Source organism: Epinephelus lanceolatus, chromosome 24 (genome assembly GCF_041903045.1).
Source record: "Epinephelus lanceolatus isolate andai-2023 chromosome 24, ASM4190304v1, whole genome shotgun sequence".
NCBI classification, from domain to species: Eukaryota; Metazoa; Chordata; class Actinopteri; order Perciformes; family Serranidae; genus Epinephelus; species Epinephelus lanceolatus.
In genome coordinates, this window is record NC_135757.1 from 9320218 (window position 1) to 9345178 (window position 24961).

The 24961-nt window shown below is 41.4% G+C and overlaps 1 protein-coding gene across 3 annotated transcripts in view; it reads right to left on the bottom strand.

The window, feature by feature from the left end:
* LOC117250019 (interleukin-1 receptor accessory protein-like 1) overlaps window positions 1-24961 on the bottom strand; it is a 375630-nt gene that overhangs the window by 196529 nt on the left and 154140 nt on the right. For all 3 annotated transcript variants that reach the window (XM_033615958.2, XM_033615956.2, XM_033615955.2), the window contains exon 3: window positions 6208-6487. In XM_033615958.2, the coding sequence (XP_033471849.1) occupies window positions 6208-6487 (280 nt within the window). The remainder of the gene's footprint in view (window positions 1-6207; window positions 6488-24961) is intronic.

The following is a 24961-nucleotide window of genomic DNA, read 5'->3' on the forward strand; positions in this document are numbered from 1 at the left end:
TTGAAAGCAATATTTGTTAAAAAATCTTCTGGAAAGAAGCTTGCACCGAGAAATGTTAAATAACAAATGAGAACGCTTGGAGAGAGGTTCATTTGCACCAAAGGAAAACATACAATGCAACATAAGTATAGAAGAAACAAATGTCCATTGCCTGGTGAATGTATTACAACCTAACAAAAAAAAAAAAAATCCAGAAACACTTTACTTGAAGGTATCTACATAAGGGTGATATGACACTGTCATAACTATGACATGACACTGTCATGGACTTGTTATAAACGTTTATGACTGCTGTCATTAAGTGTCATTCGGTTTTTGTCATGACAAGTTGACATTGTTTGGGTTGTCTTGATTATGACAACTTGACATTAACCAGGATGACCTTACCAGAAGATGTCTTTGTCATGACAAGTTGACATTAATTAAAGTGACATTACCAGAAGTTGTCTTTGTCATGACAAGCTGACATTAAATTTGTTTGGGATGTCCTTATTATGACAACTTGACATTAACTAGGATGACATTACCAGAAGTTGTCTTTGTCACGACAAGTTGACATTAGATTTGTTTGGGATGTCCTTATTATGACAACTTGACATTAACTAGGATGACATTACCAGAAGTTGTCTTTGTCATGACAACTTGACATTAGATTTGTTTGGGATGTCCTTATTATGACAACTTGACATTAACTAGGATGACATTACCAGAAGTTGTCTTTGTCATGACAACTTGACATTAGATTTGTTTGGGATGTCCTTATTATGACAACTTGACATTAACTAGGATGACATTACCAGAAGTTGTCTTTGTCATGACAACTTGACATTAAATTTGTTTGGGATGTCCTTATTATGACAACTTGACATTAACTAGGATGACATTACCAGAAGATGTCTTTGTCATGACAATAATAATCATTATGTCAACTTGTCATAAACACAAAAAGAGGTGCATTTCTTGTTAATGCCTGCTCGTGCACGAGACATCAGACAATTAAAATAATGAAGAGAAGGAGAAGTGGTGGTGTGGGGAAACACAACAGATATTAGCTTGTAAAAAACTTTTTCAAAATCAAGAAATAAAGCATGTAATAATGATATATAACTAATGTATCATGTCATGTATGAAGCACATGCTCTGAATCTACGCTCATGACTCAGCAGTGATGACATTTAATGAGAAAAGTTGATCTACAGGAGACACAGAATGTCTGATAGTATTATAGCACATATATATATATATATATATATATATATATATATATATATATATATATATATATATATATATGTATATATACTGATTTGTCACCTGCTGCCTGAATTTTGCGTTTTTCTTGACATAAACAGATATTTTTACCATAAATTGGTGCCTAAAAATTCACCCCTGCTTCATATGTATGCCCTCCAATGCTGAAACAAAACCTACACTCTTGGTAGTAGCCTAAGCTCGGCCTGTTTGTCTGTGTTGTTGTGCAAATCTGTTACAATCTGCGACCTCACACTGATCCCCCGATTACATTTGCTGTATATGTTGAAGGCAATTCAATGACGCTTTTTCATCTGAGCCCTTACATGACACCCTTGTTTATAGAATTTTTATAGATGATTTAAAACCCAAATGTTCCTATCACTATGATATTATTCCACTCAAGGTTGATTAAACGAGAATAACGCACCACACTAAATACAAACACAAAATACAAAGAAGACAACATTTCTAGATCGTGTCTGAAGACATTCATGCGTAACATTCTTGGACACCCCAGTCTCTATCAATACTAGCTTTAAGACAATAACATCATGGGAGCCCATAGTAACCAGGATTGAATTGTTCTAACATGCTCAAGTATGAAATGTATCCAGTGAGAGATGATTTATTGTTGTGCTGTGATTCATTCGTTTCACCGCTCAGCACTCTAATTCCCCAGGTCCCTTCATGTTTCAAAAGGGGTGAGGATCCTCAAGTAAAAAACACTGCCAAGAGCCTAATCCAAATGTGATATGTTAACATATGCAAGCGCTGATCATCTATAGGACCCACGCTGCTAAGACAAAAGAGAAGAGCAATCCTCTGATTTGGCTGCGGCGACTGGGAATTGAAATGAGTCACGTCTACATAACAGCTCGATGCTCTGCTATGTGGTTGTAAAATTGGATGAATCCATTCCTGCAATTTTTAACACGTTGTCAACGCTCGAGTCAAGAATGAGGACAATGTGACAAAAGCAAATGTGGCTGCAAACGTCATTCTGTAGCCATTTAAGGTTAAATGCTTCGTCTTTAGTACCGAGCCTTCAGCTGTTACTCCTGCAAAGGTACTTTAACCTCTTCCTTTGAATGTGATATACAAGTGATTTGGAGGCACTTTAAGACCATATATGCGTGCAGTTTTAGTTGATATGCAATGCGAGAAAGCAATCAAAACTCTGTTCTCCTTAAACGAATGCTCTGTCAGTCATCTGGACTGAGCCTTGGCCTTATAATTGTGGCTCCAGAACTCACAGTAAATGCTAATACAAGACTATAAATCATTCTAATTTGATGGTCCCACGTGGTCAATTCTGATGCATTGCTATGCGCTTCAGAATGCTGCATTGAACTAAACATGCGACACACACACATACACACAGTATCCAATAACCTAATCCTCCCAAGCCTTTCAAGCAGGCCCTTCCCTCTGTGAAAAGCCACCGTATGTCGCTGTACAGACCTGACTAATGAGCCAATCCGGAGAAAATACCCTTTACCTACAAGGTTAATAAGTTATTACTATATAATAAAGCATGTGCACATTATTCGGCTTATTTCTTCAACTCAGCTGTTGCAGAACTGACAGTAAACACCTTGTGACTAATTAATGTGTATTTCCCCGTTTATTTATTGTATTTGTGGAGTTTAATTAATAGAGCTTGATTTAACAGTCAGGAAATCCAATCTAAAATGTTCACTTCTGGTTTCATGCTTCAAAAGGAGACTTGTCAAGCTGGAAATGTGAGATGTTGGGTCTGGGTTGGTACCAATTCTCTAGTCAGGTGCTACTGAAGAAGAGGTCGCTATAAGACGATGTAAAAAAGAGAGCCAGTAACACATCAAATGAAGGATAATAATGGATAATAGAAATATAGTTCTGAACAACTGATATATTTGTGCTCTTGATAGGGATGCAACGATCCGATATCTTGATCGAATATCGGCCCCGATATCATCAAAAGAGATGGATCGGGTATCGAACAATGCAACCTATACCTGAGGTGATCCTTTCCCTTTAAATCTATTGCGACGTGAGCTATGTCATACGTCATGGAGCGAAGGAGAGAATCTGCTGTGTGGAGGTATTTCACACTATTTCAACTGCTGTTGCACAATTGTTTATTTTTGTTAAAAATAAATAGTTCATCATTGCATTAATCTGTTTCATTTTATCTTAGGAAAGAACTGTGTAGTCATTAATGCCTGATGCCTCTAGTGTTTTCTGTTCTACATGTAAAGGTATATAGCTTTTTAGGTCAACCATGGTATCGGATCGGTATCGGGTATCAGCTGATACTCAAAGCCACCGCATCGGGATCCTGATCGAAACTGAATTGGAGCTGGATTCGTGCATCTCTAGCTCTTGAAAGAGTTCTTGTAACAACTGCGTGTGCACAGCGTGTTAAAAACCATCCGGAGACAGTGAAGAGAGCTTTCAGTGGCCTATGCGATGACGCTACATGATACCTGCATGTCAACAGTTATTTGCTAAATCCATTTCCATTGTACTCAGTCGATACAGCAACTTTTCCTCCTCCCCCAAGTGTAAAAATGTATGCACAAATTGAAAATGTGCATATAAAAAAAGGTGCATGGACATGCAGACCTACATAGTGAAGACCATAGCAAACTTACAAGACAGATATTTTCCCTGGGAGTTGGTGGAGACCAAAACAGAGCTCAAAGGAGAATGAATATTGGACTTTAATTCGTCAGGTGGTCTGAAACATGACTCCAGAAAAACGCTAATGTGACTCCATGTCTGCTGGATGAACAGGCAATAGCTTGCTAACACACTGGCACTATCAGCTTAACAAAGATAATATGTCAAAAACGTGCACTCTTTCCTCACTCACTGATGATCAGTGACAGTAAATATGGTAGTTTTTAAAAATGTATCATTGGTCAGTGGTTCCCAGTCTTTTTCTTTGAGGGATTGTATGGATAATCTATTAACCTAATTTAATATCAATATATTCAATCCATAACAATAAAAGCACATAACAAGTAATTGGCTGTACAATTTACTCAAAAGCCAAACTGCAGGAAGTTTGTGTAAAATGAGCAACTATAATTAATTCTGTGCGGAATATATCCTGTGAATACTGCATCAGACATACGTTTGATATAAGGCTGATATTTGCAGGAATTTTATCTGGGATTCTTTTAGGCCTACTGTTTATTTTCTCACAGAAATGAACAAAATGCTGAAATATAGGCCTACTGTTTATGTTTTCAAAAAGTTTCCTTACACTTGTTAAATTCAGTAAACCCTCCTGACCTCCTGTGAAACTTTGGCGACCCCTACTGGGGGTCAGGACCCCCAGGTTGGGAACCAGTGGTCTACATAGAATCACAGTTCATAATCTTCACATCATAACATGGTCTTACTGTGCTGGAGCTAATCAGAGTATCATGTGTCTGCTTCCTGTAATACTGTGAAGGTCTGAAACACCCCCAGCTGCACTGGATGCTGTGATTAACACTGAACATCAGAGGAGCTGATTGGAGCAACAAGGCTGCGTTAGAAATAAAGGTCAGAGTTGTTTATATTCCATTTGAGTGGCAAATATTTATAAAGTAAAGCATTTAAAAGTGAGCATCCCTGTCCTGACTTAAAACCTGCTGAAAATGACGACAGGCAACAATAGTCCAAAAAAATGCCTGCAGAGATGGAAAAGTGCTGCGATGGAAAAGTGCTCAGCATTCAGAACTATTGTTATTTCTCTCCGTGATGGGCAAATAAGTGTTGCCCCTTAATTTGGTTCTGAATGGCAGAGACTGGCGACAAAGCAACACTACTCTTCCAAATCAAATCTCATGGCTCTACTTTCTGCGTGATTACACAATAACTCTGAGCTGACTGATTGTCTACCTCCAGAAAATGCTGCCAATGTCGCTGAATAGAGAATTGTTGGATTGGTGCTGCCCGTTTCTATTCACGGCGGCCGCCACAGCAAGGGGGAGAGTGCTAATGGTGATGAATAGTAATGGCCAAAACCTCTTACAATTGAGCTTGTGAAACACAAGGAAACCTGTGCTGAGTGCAACCGTTCAAGAGTACATTATTCTCCTGTTTTTTGCCAGTGAAACAAATGTCCTAAATCGCTTGTTTTAAGGTTGAAATACAAACGTTTCTGTGGATTTTTCTGACTTCTACAAAGATTGCGCTCCTCTCTTTCAGGGAGATGTGTTTCAAAGTTCCCCTCATCCTGTGAATTTTTTTATGGGCTCCAAAACAGAGGCCTTTTCTTTCTGACTGGCCTCCACGTTAATGAAAACTTCTGCCAATATAAGCTGGGAAGCCAGGAATTGCACCACATTATAGAACTCATAAATCAAACAATTGTCTACCTCCACCATCAGGCGAGTGGAAGAGGAAGATAGTACAAGTCCCCTGCTCTTTTTTCTTTTTATCTCAGCTGCCTTTTCCCTTTCCTCCGTCTTCTGGTGCTGAATTACTGTCCATTCTCTTTCATCTCTCTCCTTGCTCTTTCACGTTTTCAGAAAGAAGGACTTGTGAGGGCCAAAGAGTTATGGATTTACCAATTGCACCTAATGGCTTACTGTCCCCCAGAGGAGAATAAAGAAATAATTTAGCATATAAAATGAAGCAAAGGGGCCACATACTGTTAGATGATGCTCTGTGGACCAAGGACCAGTGCTCTTTTGGCCAGAGATGAGAGACTTCATTAGAAATCACCAGGGGAGGACTTTAAAATAGCTTTGCTCTCGCCCACAGGGTTCCAGAAAATGTTATTTACCCCCACTATTTTACTGACACACTGCTGGCAAAACAAGTCCAGAATGGTGCAAAGATTTCCTCATGAATGCTTGCTCCAGTTCAAAGCAAAAACAATAAAAACAGCAATTAACATTTGATAGAAATAAAGGGAGCAGTATAATGTACGTCTCTAGGTAGTGCTAGTGTACAAGAACTAAATGAACTCACCTCAGTACGCAGGAATAGTACCCCACATCGTCCAGCTCCGCTGGTCGAAACCATATGGCATCCTCCTCCTTGCTCATCCTTGTGCCGTCAAAACTGATGGGTTCTTCGAAGTCACCGTGTCCTGCACTTTTGTACCACATAAGGCTAAGTCCTGCGCTCTGCGCGTGGGTGTAGTTGGCCCGGATATATCCATAGAATAAAGCGCACTTAATCCGTACAGGTTCTCCCAGAAGCACCTTATACTTCAGGTAGTCCACTGACCAATCCATGCAGCCTTCCACTGAAAGAGAAGGAAAGAGAAAAGGGTTTGAATAATTTCTAGGCCAATCTGCATCATCACCAAGCCAAGCAGAGGCGATTTGTAATCATGTAAACAGTATGTGGCAACCAGGCCCAAGACCACTTTCAGTGCTGGTATCGATCTGTCTGTTCATGTCCTTTGTCCACAATACAATCAAGACATTCTTTTCCTTCATGCAGCACTGACACACTCCTTTTTGTGTTTCACAAGAACACACAACCCATATGAGGCTGCACATCTTCAACATTTGACTTCCTAAATGTGCGGAATGAAATCACAGATAATTTATAAAGACAGGCAGCAAGCAGGCGTTCTTCTAATGTGTAAATGTGTATAACACTATAGGCTATCCTTCAAAATGTGGAACTAAACTACATCAATTGCTGCATTCAATCATTGTTCTCTGTCTGCCCCTGCCTTCACCTACAACATTACTGTGTTTATATTTGGCTCATGTGTCACCATCTCATACATAAATTGAGTCAACTGGCAATAAACTGTGTATAAGCTGCCTCCAATATCTGTTTAAATGGCAGTGATGGCACTCATCTACAGTCAACCTGAGAAAATCAGAAGCTGCTGTAGGTCTGCATTAGATTTCAGACTGTCCTCAGGTCTCAAAGGCTGTTTCCAGTCATACAAATGAAAACTGAAATTACCGCCTCGTGGCTGTACCAGTCAAGCTGCAGTTCACATCCATGTCTTTCCAGACCTATAATATATGTGTTGAAGCCTTTAAAGGAGTTTAATAAAAGGTATTCAGTGCATTTTATGTCTTCACTACTTTCACAAAGGAGTACAGAAGACTCTTTGTCACATGCTTTGTCATGTGGTGCAACGTCGAGCACCTGAAGGTCAGTATCAGGAAAACTAATGAGCTTGTGGTGGACAACAAAAGGTGTAGCCATGACAGTAGACGGTACTTCAATGTTGACATTTCTGCAAAGAAGCAAACAAACTCTAAAATGTAAAATGCTTCACATACCGCTTAAACCCAGCAGCAAGGAAGAGTTACACTATCAGCACAATTTCAAGGTCAAGTTATGTTTTTGAATAATGGCCAGACATTATGACGACACGGTGAAGTTGAACTTTGACCTTCTGGATATTAAATGTCTTCTGTATGAAAATTTTGTCAAAGGCAGTGTATAAATTCTTGAGTTATGGCCAAAAACATGTTTTGTGAGGTCACAGTGTGCTTTGACCACCAAAATGTCTAAATGGACGTTTGTGCCAAATTGAAGATATTCCCTGAAGGCGTTCCTGAAATATCTTGTGTACGAGGGACGGATGGACAATCAAAAACATGCCTCTCACCATGGCGACTGCCAATGTGTTCACGAGAATGGGACCAACATGAGGTCACAGAGACCTTTGACCACAAAAAGTAATTGCTCCACCTTTGCGTCTTAATGGATGTTTGTGCCAAATTTGAAGAAATTCCCTGAAGGTGTTCCTGATATATTTTGTTTACGAAGGACAGATGGACAATGAAAAACATGCCTCTCACCATGGCTATTGCCAATGTGCTCACGAGAAGGAGACCAAAAGCGTCTTAATGGATGTTTGTGCCAAATTTGAAGATATTCCCTGAAGGCGTTCCTGAAATATCTTGTGTACGAGGGACGGATGGACAATCAAAAACATGCCTCTCACCATGGCTATTGCAAATGTGCTCACGAGAATGGGACCAACATGAGGACACAGAGACCTTTGACCACCAAAAAGTAATCTCTCCACCTTTGTGTCTTAATGGATATTTGTGCCAAATTTTAAGAAATTACCTGACGATGTTCCTGAAATATTTTGTTTACAAGGGATGGATGGACAATCAAAAACATGCTTCTCACCATGGCTATTGCCAATGTGTTCACGAGAATGGGACCAACATGAGGTCACAGAGACCTTTGACCTTCAAAATGTCTAAATGGACGTTTGTGCCAAATCTGAAGAAATTCCCTGAAGGCATTCCTGAAATATCTTGTGTACGAGAGACAGATGGACAATGAAAAACATGCCTCTCACCATGGCTATTACCAATGTGTTCACGAGAATGGGACCAACATGAGGTCAAACTGACCTTGACCTCTGACAACCAAAATCACTTTATCCGTGATTCCAGGGGGACATTGGTGCCAAATTTAAAGAGATTCCCTCAGTACATTTCCGGAATATTGCATTGAGGGGGGATGGACGGACAACCTGAAAGTTTCCCGCCTCTGACCATGGCTATTGCCAGCGCAGAGTCACAAAAATAGCTTGTCTCATATTGCGCCACTGCACATGCCAAGGCAGAGCAACAGGGGTCTTACTGACAAGACATCCAATAAAGCCCACCAACCGTCAGTCAAAAAGTTGCAAGGATTGAATAATAACTGCATTATTCATACACAGCAGGCAAAGGGCTGTGTTTTGATCCTCAGACTTATTTCCCATCTTTGGGTGTATATAAGCATCATGAGAAACACCAAACTGAAAGTGACACTGCGTCTTTATCAAGTTCTGACACACCAGTGAAAACTCACACAGACAAAAGCAACTCCTGAGCTGCTGATTGAGAGTTTCACACATAGCAAGCTGTGTAAAATGATGAAGGTGCAGTAAGCAACAGTGTCTATCAAGCAAGCAGCACATTTGGGTGGTTATTGAAAATGAGGTTCATCTAGAAATATGAAAAAAAAAAAAAAAAAAAGAAAAACTTTGAGGTGAGCTGTGGCCTGTGTGATGAAGCAAGATTAGTGAGTTAGCCATGGTGGTCTGTAGCCATTTTTTAACCAGGTAAATGTTTGGCAAAAAGTTTATTTCTCTCTCCTCTTTCACTTGGTTTTGTATTTGCAAAACCAACTGCATCCACACTGAATCAAAAACAAGCTCTCTGCCTGCTTCATCTTACCTTATCCATTTTTTCCCTTCCTGCTCCTGACATCCTCTTTTCCCTCGCCTCACCTCGCTGCATCGCTCTTCCTTTAAAAACAGCTGGCGAGCACAGCTGCCGCAGACTCAACAGGCTTCGCTAATTGAGCCTCTATAAATGTTTTATTTACCAAAGAAGCAACTGGGCCGCCAATCAGCGAGGTGCAGTGCGTGCGGCAGTCGTTGGGGGTAACCGGGGGAGGGGTGTTGGCGGGGAATTGATTAAAGCATGCTGATTTATGTTATTGTGTTGCATTGTGTGGTACTGTAAGGGTCATGCTGTGAGCGACAGTAACAACGCTGGTGGGTGCTTTAGGTGCTGGAGAAAGGATGAAAAAGGAAGAAGCATACTCTAAATCACTTCAACAGTGAAAATATGAGGACCACATAAAAGTCTCATAGAGATACTTCGAGGGGAGCTGCAGTGGAGTCTAATAGCAGAAGATCCATCAGTTACCAAAAACTTAAACTAACAGATTTTGGTGTCAATTTATCAGAGTTAAAGAGCAAAGCAGAGCAGAGTGCACATTATGAATATTACTAAATTAATTAGCATTATACAAATTGCCACACAGCATATGTGAGGCCAGCATAGGCAAACTGTGCACAGGGTACTGAGAGTGGGAGGCACAGCCCAAGCGCCTGGAAAAATGTTGGCTTTGCACATTTTTTGCAAACCATGGATACGTTACATTTGTATGATATAATGTGGCAGACCTGTTGAAACTTTCTTCATGTTTCTATAACACTTTGGTTAACGGTTTAGGTATCACCATTTGGTCATGGTTCGGAAAAGATCATGTTTTGGCTTTAAATTCTTGGTTTCGAAGGCACAATCCTGGCAGGAAACGCAACAATGTCTCTGCAAAAAAATAACCGTTTTTATGGCACTATCCCCGTCGAGAAACAGTCAAGATTTGCTAAAAAACTCCCATGTTTGGGGACTGAAAAGCTGCAGGAAACACACTGACTGGTTCCTAAAAAACATCCAAGTTTGAGGGCTAAAAAGACACAAGAAAAACAGCAACAGGAGCTAAAAACAACTGGTTCCCATGGTACTTTCCCTCGAGGAGACACAGCCATGGGTTGCTAAAAAACACCCACGTTTGGGGGCTAAAAATCCCCAGCAAAAAAAAGCAAAAGGAGCTAAAAAACACCTGGTTCTCGTGGTAGTATCCCAGGGGGAGGCACAGCCATGAGTAGCTAAAAGACACCCATGTTTGGGGGCTTAAAGACCACAGAAACAAAAACATCAGGATGCTAAAAAAACAACCAGTTTTCACGACACTATCCCTGGTGGAGAAACAGCCATGGGTCTTTAAGAAACACCCACGTTTGGGGGCTACTATACCAGTTCTGTTTGTTGATCTCGAACAGTAGTCTGCAGTGGTCTTCAGCTTTCAGAGGTCTCGCCTAGGTGTCACACCATCCACCATTCTCTCTACCTCTGAATGGCAAAATCGGCTCATATACTACATCACTTTAGAAATGTCAATGTGATACTTAGGAAACCTACGAATGCAACATAATTGGGGTTTGCAGAAATGTTCCATACCAACATTTTCTACTGGAAACTGGGCTGGGGCTCTATTTGTCCATGCTTGATATGTCCAGGGCCCACAGTCTAAAACCTAAGGATATGTTGTTCACAGAAATATAAAACAGCAACTCTACACATTTTGGAAGCTGAAACCAGCAAACGTTCGGCAGTTTTGCCTGATAAATGACTTCAACAATTAATTGATTATCAAAATAGCCGGTGATTAATCTTCTCTTCATCAATCAATCCCTAATTGTTTTAGCAATAGCTCACTTCATCTATGTTCTCTCCAGGTTGTTAAAGGCTTTCTGGGAAATGAGGAAAATCAGTTAAAGCAGATAAGAAAAAAAGGAAAAAACAACACTTAATTATTAACTGCTCGCTGGATTCACTTAACACCAAAGAATCAAAATGTACAATATGCAGCTATTTGAGGGGGAATGTTTCCTTTAAATGTAATGCATAAACCATTAGCGCTGTAATTTCACTGTCAGGCAAATTTGACAGCTCATTTTACCTGCTGTAGCAGCAGTGCCAAATCTGCAGCACCTTTTCTGATCTGACATGATCCTAAATCAGCAACAATAAGTCGTCATTTCATGAGAACACTGCGTTCAGATGCAACGCTCTGACATCACCCTCTAACCCTCTTTTTGATTTCCTCAATTAAGTGGGTCCACCCAGGACCAAGACCACGAAAAAAACAAAAAAACAATCTAAATCGTACAACAAGAGTGAAAAGTGAATAACTGGAAACAAAATCAAGCACATGCAAATACTGGAGAAGGCAGCATGTGCTCTGAGAGCGACCCAACACCACAATCGGTCTAACTGTTGCCATGGCAACAAAGGGTCTACCCTCGCTTATCAATTGCTAATTAGTTTGTGGACGATAATAACTTGAAAGCTTAAGGTAAGACAACCACAGCCGAGATGGTTTCACTTCTAATCATGTGCCCTAATTGAGAGTTTGAAGTGTTTTACTCACACGACTAATAAAAACAGCAGGGGAGGGTAGAAGGTCATATAAGCAGGCAGCGGCTCAAACAGAAAACAAGATTAGTGTGTCCATGTGCATTGAATCTATATAGGAATATTTACCATAGGAGCACACTATATAGCGTAATAAAACTCTAAGATACAAAACATAACCACAAATTTACCTAAAGCTCGATCCGCAAAATTCCCAGAAAATAAAAAGAATCAATAGTCAGCTAACCAAAACTAATTGACCAGGGGTCCTGGGTTACTGATTAGAGAAGATTAAGAAGATTAAACTACCTAGAAATATAAGCAGTTGTTACAATTACCACCTACAACAACCACAACGTCAACCAAAAGTGCCTGATTGGTATTTTTGCTTATTGTAATGTCATTTCTTGGAATATTTTAAAATGCTTCATAGCCTTAAAATCTGTCCACGGGGGGGGGGGGGGGGGGGGGGGGTTTAAAGGGTTAAAATGCTGCTTACAAATTAATACAACACTGTTTTTAATAGAATAATGTGTAATGATTTAAGACTCAAAAAATGGCAGTTCTACTTTTACTTGTAATGGAGTCTGTACATCGTAGTACAGGTGCATCTACTTAACTAAGGGATCTGAATACTTGAATGCCACCCAGCGTGCCAATACGCCCCACTAGCTGACCACTAAACCAGTCTTTGCACCCTTAACATATTCCGCCTGCCCAGACAGAAAAGGAAAAGACACATTTACTTAGAAGTGCTTTCAGTTTGGCTGCACAGACTGGATTTGGTACTGGAAAAAAAACACAGTAAATGCATCACTGCCAAACATCAGACAGCCTGGCTCAGTCATTGCCTTTCCCATCAGCACGGCAAATAAACACTCAGTCCACTCTTTTTTTATTTCTACAGCTGAACATTTTCCCTCTAACTGAAGGAAATGTTTGTCTCAGAACGTCAAGGAGTTATTCTGATGTTGCCCGAGTACCAGATTTCCGCATTACAGTACGTAATTGTTACGCAAAATAGTACAAATGCATCTGCATAGCTGGTTTGTGAAACATAAATTGACACAGTTAAATGTGGATGTTAAAATCTTTGAGCAAAATAATTAAATTACACACTTATTAGTATACATCTGATAAAAAGACAAATGAAAGAGTGATAAAAAGTGAAGCAGTTGATCACTAATGAAAGCGTACTCCATATGTAACAGTCTTTTCAACAGTGAAATTGCTGCCAGATAAAGGATGCTTTTTAAACCACCCTAAGGCGTTCGATTGCTGCACAGGATTTTGAAAATATCCCCACTTTCGCTGAGAAGTTGAAGAAAAAAATAACAAAAAAACCTAAATTAATTTCCCTTTAAGGGTGAACTCCAGCCCAACTGTTTCAAAGGGCTTGCTGTATTTATCTCTAATACCGCCACAAGGAGCTTGCCAGCGCCAGTATCTGTTATCTTCCACCTATCCTCAAATTGCCCGTTTCAGACTTTTGACAGAGGGTTATCGTTCATTTCAGTAAGTGAGGGTGGGGATTCTGCTTTATCTGTTGGCAGGAAACAAACATGGTACAAAGCCTAATTGAACTCGATTAACATTTCCCTGCTCACCAGATTTCCATTCTGCTGGATCACAATTGGTGAGGGAATTGGCCAATCTGCTGAGTGATAATAACAACTCTAGCAGTTCTGTGGCAACTGGGACCATGAAGCATAAGCAGCGTCTTTGCCGCTATACTACACATGACCCAGAAGTAAGAAGGGGTAATTCCTTGGTCACTGTCCCTGAGTGAGTCCTGGATCCAAACAATTATGTTTGTCAGCTGGAAAAAATGGTAACTGTCAGTTGTTTTGCCAAATGATCACAGAACAAATGTTTGCATGTCGCTCGGCATGGAAATCAGAATTTAATAGAGTCACATTCACTGACACTACATCGAAATGGGGTCTTCTCGCCATATCCAGATTTAACCACGCCATTAAACAAAGACAGGGCCATTTGTCAGGCCTGCCTTGTTTTTATGTTTGTCATGTTTGTCTCGTTTGTCCAACTGTGTAAAAGACCAGAGCCTCATTTATAGAAAGGCTTTTTTGCTTGTAACCAAAACCAAACCAAGTGATTTATAAGAAGAAGAAAGAAAACATAAAAACTAGAATTACCACCTCACGTTTGTATGCCTCTGTGAACCGGTCAAGTTGCAGTTATTTACATCCATGTCAGTCTAGATTCATAAGTAGCCATCACTGTAGACAATGCTTCAAATATGGATGCAAAGAAGCTACATATTCTAAAACATGGATGCCTCGCACACATTTCCCCCCGGCTATACAATCAGCACAGTATCAAGCTGGACACCCAAGATTATTGTCACCGATTCAGTATCTGGCCTGTAACCCCTGGCTGGCAACGGTTGTAAACACCCAGGGGTGAACTGTGCATGAGCGCCACAATTCCTCTTTGGCCTGGGGGGGTTGAAGCTCAAAACTGGGCCAGCTGCGCTCTCTTGCGGCGATAGTCTGGACGACTCTCTTTTGAAATACTCGCTTATCAATTAATCAATAATTGATCGTTTTTTTGTTTTTTTTTGATGATCGAATAATGAATTTTGATCGTTTGCCCATCCCTAATTATGATGTCACTCTGACCTTGACCTTTGACCACCAAATTTTTTATCAGTTCATCTTTACCTTCAGGTGGACGCTTGGCCCACAATTGAAGAAATTCCTCTAGGGCATTCTTGAGATACTGCGCTCATGAGAATGAGACTTGACACTAGGTTACAGTTACCTTGACTTTTGACCACCAAAATTTTATCAGTTCATCTTTACGCTCGGGTGAACGCTTGTGCCAAAATTTAAAAAATCCTCCGAGGCATTCTTGAGATACTGTGCTCATGAGAATGAGACTGACACTAGGTCACAGTGACCTTAACCTTTGACCACCAATATTTGATCAGTTCATCTTTACGTTCAGGTGGATGTTTGTGCCAAAACTGAAGAAATTCCTCAGAGGCATTCTTGAGATATTGCGCTTATGAGAATGAGACTGACACTAGGTCACAGTGACCTTGACTTTACCACCAAAATCTAGTGAGTTCGTCACTGAGTCCAAGTGGACGTTTGTGCCGATTTGAAGAAATTCCTCTAAGGCATTCTTGAGATGTTGCGCTCGTTAAAATGAGACTGACACTAAGTTACAGTGACCTTGACCTTTGACCACCAAAATCTAGTGAGTTCGTCACTGAGTCCAAGTGGACGTTTGTGCCAATTAGAAGGAATTCCCTCAGGTGTTCTTGAGATATTGCGCTCATGAGAATGGTACAGACGGATAACCGGAAAACACAATACCTCCAGCCACAGCTATCACCACTGCGGAGGCATAAAAACTTGGTTCTGATGCCAAAGGTCACGTGCTGCATTTTTCATATTAGTATGTATTTGTAAAAATCATCAAAATTTACTTGCAAGAAGGAACCAAAGTACATTAGAATCAAGGTTAAGTGGAAAGAAGACTTTCACAAAGAAGGTCTTTTGAGTCTTAAAGCTAATTATACTTTCAAAACAGAAATATATGCCGTTATTCAATATTCATTATTTTTATTTGACCCTCAATCTTAAAAGGATCACACTGGAAAGTGGCCTCAAGTCATTTTATCTACTGAAGTTGTTTTTCTGAATTATAAATGCATTAAAATGCATAAAGTTTAATAGAAACTAGCTCTCCTCTTTTAGTGGAGCTTCTTCATATCGGACATATAGGGCAAGGTTTGTGAAAATATATTAAAAAATAAATCTTGTGTGCAAGCGACTGCTAAAAGGACGTAACGCAGATGTGACTGAGATGCCAGTAAACATGCATTAAAAAACCCAACTATGATGCATTTCTAGTTTAAAGGGCACCACAGTAAAGCTAAACAAATGTTATGTCATCGTGTTCCTGCTCCATTTTACTGTCACTTGAGAACGAGCATGTGCTCCCTCTGGAGAGGAGGTGATCAGCTCATAAATTGGGTTACAGGTCTGCTGAGGGGTAATTGTATGCAGATTGAGTCAGGTCACCACGGAGACTCCCACAAAGTGTCTGTTCTCTCATAAGCACTCAAGGAGATGGTTCACCACCATTTTTCTCCATAAAGGCCCCGGAGTAATTCAATCAGAAAGGCGCGCATACATTAGGCCCAGGCTGATTGGATAAACACACAAGCATGTGTACGCACATTTACACACACACGCTGAATGAGGTGACATGACATCAACCTTTGCTTGCCCTCATGAAGTGTAGTGTCTTAGCTGGCCTGGCTCCAGGGTCCCGAAAGGAACTTATCAACTTCACGTCACTTTTTTTTTGCCACGGGAGGGGAGGCAGGGGAGGAGAAAGATGTCTCGAAATCTTGACCTGCCATTTTCCTCCTTGTGAAAACGCTGTCGCAGCAGAGTGGGTCTCAATTAAGAGGAAAATAGCTCTGATGTGTGGGAAAGGTAACCTCTCGGCTGCTGGCGTACAGGAGGAGATTACCTGCATGATTGAAGTACCTCCAGCAGGTTGAAAAAGAGAATGAGTCATCAGCCAATAAAGCAATCAGCCACGGCCTCTGCATGTGAGAGTCTGTTTTCACACAATGTACACATCCACACACACACACACACACACACACACACACACACACACAAACACATCATAGGACCACTGGAACAATGAGCAAGACTCAAACAGGAAATTATCTATTTCCAAATTTGTAGGGGGGATATTAAGAGCTGTCTGCTGTTGGTGTAATGACACTGCAACAATAAGGAACTGCAAATGCTAAAATGACCAGAGTTATGGGCCATATGGTAACATAAAGGAGACTCTATAACCACCTGGGAGAGAACACTGCTCTATAAATACACAGGCGGGCAGTGCAGGGGAGGGAGACTGTTAAAGGAATAGAATAGTCCAACGCTTTGGGATGTACGCTCGCTCACCCAAATGTTTGCACATTATCTACGGCACAGAACATAGACGTGTTGGCTTCAGGGCTGCAACGATTAGTCGACTAATCGATGACTAATCGACTATTAAAATAATCGATGACTACTTTAGTAGTCGACGAATCAGTTTGAGTCATTTTTCATAGAAAAGTACTATAAAGTACGCAAAATACTCTTATTGCAGCTTCTTATGTTCAAATATTGGCAGCTTTACACACTCTCCCATGACAGTGAACTAAAACCCTTTGGTGTGAGTACGAAACAAGACGTTAGATGACGTAATTTTGACGACTTTTTTCAACATTTTAACACATTTTTCAATGAAATGATGAGTCGACTAATCGAAGAAATAATCGACAGATTAGTTGACAATGAAAATAATCGTTAGTTGCAGCCCTAGTTGCCTTGGAATAGAATAAAAGCAGGAGGTGTAAGCCAGAAAGCAAAGGTTGCTGGTCTTCCACTGCCTCGATCAGTTAGTACAGGCATGTCCGAAGTCTGGCCCGAGGGCCAATCATGGCCCACGGACCGGTTTTAAACAGCCTGCGGCTTGTCTTTCAAAATATACTAACAAACATACTAAATAAAATATGCTACATGGGGCCTGCAACACAATATTGGCAAGTCAAGCAAGATCACTGTGCAGTTTTTTTGTTCGTCTCATGATGGTAGAACTATCTTATAGTTTGTAGACGTGCACAAAGCAGAAACTACACAGATGGAACGAGTGTGTTTTCATACATAGATGTTACAAAATGCAAATCAGTAGCAGACATGGCCACAAGAAGAAGGGCAAGAGCCGTCGCTTTCAGGAGCTGTAACTTTAGTGAGTTCAGTGTTATCATCACCTCTTGGACAGACGGCCCGAGCCACAGAAATAATAAACCATAGTTTTCCTGTAACACACAGACACGAAGGCGGTATTGATCCTCTCATTTCACACATGGAGAGACAGCGAATGAGTGTATTTCCCAAAAGAGAGTAAGTCTACATTAGCATAATTTTGTCGTTTTAGAAGATTGCAAGTAAAAAGATTTAATTCAGATGAAACGATTGATATTTTTGCAGGGTGACTCCAGCTGCCCAGCTGATTTCATGATTGCAGTGACATTTACCTCCCATCCTCCGAGTTCCTCACAAGCAGATAAAACATCTCTCTCTCTCTCTCCCTGTCTCGCCTGCTCTTTACTCTCATGACACTTCATCTTCATTTGTCGTTTGTCTCTCTCCCCAACTCCCTCTCTTCCTTGACAGCCACTGGGCTGTCATTTATATGCAAATACTCATATGTGATTGGGGGAAGAAAAAAAAACGAGAGGAGGGGGACAAACTGCTTTTCTTCCTATCGCAAAATAAACATTGCCCGCAATCTTGCCGGCTTCTCCCTTCCGTATCAGATTTGGCTCCCCTGATTGGACACGGCCTCCGGAGAGAGCGGCGCCTGCTGTCTCCAATCACGGGTTAAATGCTGACGGGGACAGGGAGCACACAGAGGTAGCTGATGGGAAGGGGGATGAGGCTAACTTTACTGGGGTGGACCCTTGCAGGGAGGAGAAGAAGGGAAGAGGCGCAGGGGAACATCAGCACTCACACACAGGTAGAGTAGAAGCTGTTCCTTACGGTCACAGTTTATAAAGGCAGGATATGTCCACACCGGTGCACCAGCAACAGATACCAACCGTCCCATTTTATCATTTGCTCATGCTGCTCATGCTAACCAGCCAAATCTTCTGTTAATTTAAAAAGAGAAATGTAAAAGACAACATGTGAAAGGATTACTGAAACAGAAAATGCACTTTTATGGAGTGGTTATTGAGTGACAAGGGCTGGAGCCAATCCCTGGACAGGTCGCCAGACTATCACAGGGTTGAGTCACAGCGACAGACAGCCATTCATGCTCACATTCACACCTACGGGCAATTCAGAGTCCCCAGTTAACCTACCGTGCATGCATGTCTCTGGACTGTGGGAGGAAGCCCACGCTGACACAGGGAGAACATGCAAACCTGGAATCCTCTTCCTGTGAGGCGACAGTGCTAACAATGCACCAGGCTGCCCCTCTAAATGTTATTCTCACTAATAAAAACTGTAGCCTAATTTTATTTAATTCACTGCATAATGAGGATGCAGTACAGTTAGTAGTCCCGACCTGCATATGAAGCAGAACTGCACAGAAACAGGAAGCACGTTTCTCTTCAAAGCAGTATGTAAATCAGCCTCTGTATAGGTGATTAGGCCTGTTTTCCCTTCCATGCTCGATAGCACTCATTTTACGTTTGCGAGGGAAAAACCCATCATCCCGCTTTATATCCAAATCTGACAAAGTGTCTTATCTTCCTATTGGATCATCTCAGCGTGAGAATCTGGAATGACTTACGCTCCGACTTTAAAGGGGTGATTATATCTCTCAAACAGCATTTTGATTCTCCTGGGCAATCAAACTATAATAATTGACTTGTATCCATATGTTTGCTCTCAGTTCGTGCCGATTTCAGGGGAACATTTGACAAGGAGCAGATGCAAAAGTGATCCTGTTATGGCTGGGGTGTCTACTCCAGAGAGAGCACTATATAATCAGAAAATCATCCTTCTGTTCCCCACAGCGCCAGTAATCCTCTCATCTAACAAACAGCCTTGGGAGGCATCGAGACGCACAACATAAACAATACTGACTCCTGAAAAAACACCCGAGTGCTGCATTGCAGACATGACTGCGCACATAGGACAAGAGTGTGGATAAGACGTTCTTTCCACACACTCTCACCCACCCACACAGGTACAAAATACACAGTGAGAACACACACACACACACACACAGGGAGCGGGCCACACGATCCGCGCTGCCTCCGCTGGCAGCCCTGTCAGCCTGTTATTCTGTGCTGTATCATGGCGGTGTGGGTGCGCTAAGCCGGTGACTCAGACCCTCGCCGGGTCCACTACAGACACCGACACACCATTTGGGCGTTGTGCTCCGATGCCCCCGCGAAATGAGCGTTGGTGAAAATAGAGCGTGCCCAGATGGATAGAGAGCCTTGTCACATCAGCCTCTGCGCCAGCCGTCTGTGAAATGATAAGATGGCAAGAATATGTACGGGCGCCGTCCTGATGGGCGCTGGTGTCAGCTCTCATACGTCAACTCTGACCTTAGTTTTTGTCTCTCATTTTTTCCCACAGTGTTAACTACAAGAGCATCATCTCTTTCTCTTTTTTTCCCTTTGTGCTTCTGTCTCTCCCGCCTCCCCTGTCTCCGTTTCACCCTTCCTCTATCTCCGAGCTATTCAGTTCTTGCACAGAGGAGTGGGAGGGTGAGGGGAGGTTGTGCCGGCAGTTCAAAGAGAGAGGAAGAAAATTATGATGGAGAAATGATTCAAGCTGCAGATCAGCAAGGACAGCGAGGTCCCCAAAAGCCACACAAGTAAGGGCGTCCGCGCTGTAAATCACTTCGCCATTGGCAATCGCCGGTAATTCAGCAGAAGTGGACAGTGACTCAGTTTCTTCATAGATATGTTTTTAAGGTCGAGTGTATTTAAAAAAAACAAACATTTCAGTAATATTGAAAGGATTTCAGAGGTATGGCAGGGGAGATGCCGAACGAGGTGTTTCTGCCAGGCACACAAACACGGCTGCGTACCTACATCCAATATACACACACACACATACACTCCAGTCACACAGGCAGTCAGGGATCCAGGGAAACCTAGTGGCCTGGAACAAGAGTAGAGCCAGAGCTTCCCATTAGAGGACATTACTGTCAAACACTGGAACGAAAACTACCTGCTGTACACTGATTACCAACCTACCTCCCGCTACAATTCAATTACAAACTAGATAATATGATGCACTGCACTCATTCTCTGTGACAGTGTTCAGCCAGTGACATGGGGAAGTGAGGACAGCTGGCTGAGATGCTTCCTGAAAATGCCGATGCCTGTTTATTTCACATTTCTGCACAGGAGGTGATTTTCTTCTGGCTCTGTCTTACCGGCACGTCCATTGCTTGATTGGATTTTTTAGGATGGGACAGCACGGTCTCACAGCGCAAAGGGGGAGTTAAACCCTGACTGTCATACGTAACAAACACAGTATTAAAAGTAATCTTTTTCCTTGCTTTGTTTTTCCCGTAAAAATTGGACCAGGGTCAGGTTTTATTATTCATCAGTACAGTACATCATAAAATGGATCAAACTGCAATTAAAAAACAAATAGCCAAGGTTAATTTTTGACTACAAAGCTACACATCTTGCTCAATAAATCCACGCAGAAGTCATCTGCTATTGAGAGAGAAAATATTAGTTCTCTGTAAAACAAGCCAAGAGAAAAAGTCAACCTGAGCTTTGAGATAATTTCAATTAAAAGCCTAAAGTTATTTGTTCAAAAGTGTTCCTTTTCTCGACAGCACCGGAGACAGGTCTGGCTGGACCCATGATAACTCCGCACAATAATTCAAGCACAAAACCAAATATGGAGATAGGTCTGGCTCGAGCTCAAGAAATGAAGCCAAAAACTGCAGTTCATCTAATGGCCACTTGAGGCTGGCTCCAAGAGCGAGTCAATCCCCACAGACCCCCATGTTAAAATGCCCAACTTTATACAGTAGAAGCAGACGTTGCGCTACACTTTTTCGTTGCTGGTCATTTTGACCGACGGGGTCATAAAAATCCGGTCATAATCTATTTTTACCGGTCATTTTAATTTTCGTTTTTAAATGATAATAAAGATATTCAAAGACATTCAGTTTTCATTCGTTCGTTTTTAATAAATCCAACAAGCAAGTTATAAAGTGTGCATTAATAAGGACATGAACGAAAAGATGAACAGTCACATCCACACACCGCAGCACTTCAGTTCGGCGTCTGGTCTATTTTTCACGCGAGCCGCGAGCGCTTCTGTCAAGCTGGATAGAGCGGATCGTACCAAACAGGAAGTCGGACACAGAAAAGAAGAGAGAATCCAGCCAATTTTCAAAATAAAATAAAATAACAGCAGCACGCACTGAGGAACGTGAGGAGAAAATACCGTGTTTATAATTCAAAATAACACAACAGTGCATAACCAAACACATTTTTCAATACCATAATCACTTCATTACAATTTTAATTTTGTGTCACCGAGCCTACAGACATAACTACATGAATAAAATGGTCAGAACAATATGCCCTATTCATTCAGTGTTTATCCAACACGCTCAATACATGGACATGCAATGACAAATTGTCATTAACTTATTACGTTATAAAAACGATTAAAATATGGCCTTACCCATGTTTAAAATGACCTGTTGAAGTGAAAAAATGAGTACTGACAGGAACAGCCGAGTGGAGTCGATGTTTAACCGGCGTGGAGAGTGCAGGAGAAATGCGCTGCCTGTGTGGACAGTCAAGTGCCTGCGAGTATACTCGCAGGACTTCTGCGGCACTACCGCATCTGGTGTGTCCAGGCCGTTATGTCAACAACGCTACATGAAGCAGATGAATGACTTTTTCTCTGCAGTGTGAAAACGGCAGCCACTTAAACCACTGACTGTGCACTCTGCCACCAAGTGGGCAGGGGTGGTAATTGCAACCGGTCAAAATGACCGACGGCCTTCAGATTTTTCGGTCATTGTTGTAAAAAAACGGTCAATGACCGAGAATATCCAGTTAACGCGACCCCTGAGTAACAGTGTTATCAAGGCCTTATCACGGTCTCCGATATGGTCACTTCTGGCTCCAAGAAACTAAGATGGCAACAGTTGAAATGCTGAACTGGAGGCTTCAATATGGCAGTCCAAAAACCAGTGGGACGTCAGGGTAGCTACACCCGTTATCTTATATAGTGTGTGGTAGTCCTCCTATCGGCTGGTTTGGATTGCCCATATGGTGATGGGTGGTATCCGGGGAAGAAAGTGCGAACTTCTGGCCTACAAGAAAATAAGCTGTTGGCACGTCTCGTGTGGAGGAACGCTGCTGTCTCCTCCCTCCCCAAGCCAAAACTGAGAGTGATCAATAACAAGGGGAAAAACGCAGAACACGACTTGGAGGGAAAAAAAAAAAAAAGGATGCCAGCAAATAGCCGACACACACAGCCTCAGCCACAAGTCAATCATTTCCAATTTGTTCTCCAGACTACAGATGACTAACAGTCTCAAAAGAGCTTTTTAAAACTATTTTACCTTTGAGAGGAGGTTCTCCTGACATTTCAACTCAAATTACCTGCAAACCACACGGTGACTTATTCATACTGTAAATCTAGAGAGGCAAATGAGTCATTAATTGTACCAGTCAAGTTGCGAGCCGTCAGTTAATGAATTATTAAAAGCGGGTCTGAATACAAACTGCTCCAAAACAGTCAAGCGACAGCAAGTCGAATACAATGGAATAAAATAGACTATGATTTGGATTTGATTTCCATTGTAAAATAAATAAATAAAAATAATGCATATTTTAAATTACTGCAAATAGGGAGTGCTTGTATTTAGGTCAGGAACACTTTCAACTCTGAGACTAATTAAATAAGAGATGAACATGAGCCCAATCTGGTCATTTTGAGCTACTTTCTTAGTTATATAACCACGCAGGCATACTTTAAGTCACACACACACACACACACACACACACACACACACAAACACAGCTATATGTTCCACTCACTACACACATAAAAATAACAACTCCCTCAACACACAAACTGTAATTCCCTTATCTCTCCGCCAACCAGCTGATAACAAGCAGTTCATTTTCCTGATTCGAAATAAGCCATCCTATTCTGCTCCAATTAGAAGCTTAGGAAGAATTCCATTACGACGCGCTGCACCCCATCTTCTCCCACCAAATGCACCCATAGTTCAGCGGGGGGAAGTGGAGGGGTTAGCAGTTATGGGTGCTGAGGTGCATAACAGTTTAAAAAATGTATTCATGCACAGTGTCAGCAAATTAGAACCGTAACACAAATTGAATTTCCAATAAATCCACCTGGAGCTGCCACAGAAGAAGAAGAAGAAAAAAGGAGAAGGGGAAAAAAGCCAAGAAAATGAAAATGGAGATCCTGGCACTATGAGCATACATTTGCATATACATAATTAATTAAACCGGGGTTCACTGCTTTAGATGGATGACCGTCTGAGGGGAAGCCGGGGAGCTACGGAAAGTAGAACAGTAATAAAAAGGTTAAAGGAAAGGTGAGGCTTATTTCAGGGAAGGAAATAACCGCCAAGATTCAACTCACTGACACATCAATGTTGGTGTTAATGCATGCACAGTGTAATATATGTACTGTTGTTGATGTGCACACAAACAACAAAAAAAGGACATAGAGATGAATGCCAATTAGCGCCACTCACTCAGTTAGCTTGACAACAGCAAAACAAAACTCAAAAATAATCTAAAGCCCTCCAGTGAAAGACTCGGCGGGCTTGTTAGTGAGAACCGCCGGTTCGGGCAAGGTAACAATGGGGTAATCCAATATAAACAAACTATCCGCAGAGGTGGTCGAGTACACTAAATTAATGCAATTGTTCCTCGGCTGTTCAGACTGGCTCTCTCATTCTGTAAGTGCTCCCACTGCAGCCGCTGAATGTGGGCATGCAGAGGAGTGAGGGCCTTTGAGAAGGTGTCACCTGCTTCCAACAAAAAACCAACAACAACAACAATAGATGGTTTATTTTTTCATATTTTCTTTCAAATATGCTGGTTAACATTTGGTTTAGACATTTTGTTGTGTCTGAGAGTTTCATCTAAAATTCATTAATGCAGAAGCAGGAGTTGCAGCTGCTTATGTGTCCGTGAGGAGTTATTCTGGAGGTGATTTTTACATTGGAGGCACTCTGGAGCATCAAATCAATATCAATCATCTTTCAGTATTATTTAAACACCACTCATCATGGCTGCTCTGCAAACGCTGTAAGACAGAGACTTAATTTAATTCTAAAAACCCTGCTTATTATGATGAAATGTTATTTCGGTCATTGCGGGTCATTTTTAATTTCAAAGGTCCTTTTTACCAAAGCCTGTTTTTATTTCACAAGGCCCTTTTCTCCAATGCCCATTTCATTTCATAATGCCACTTTTTACTTTGTATTTATTC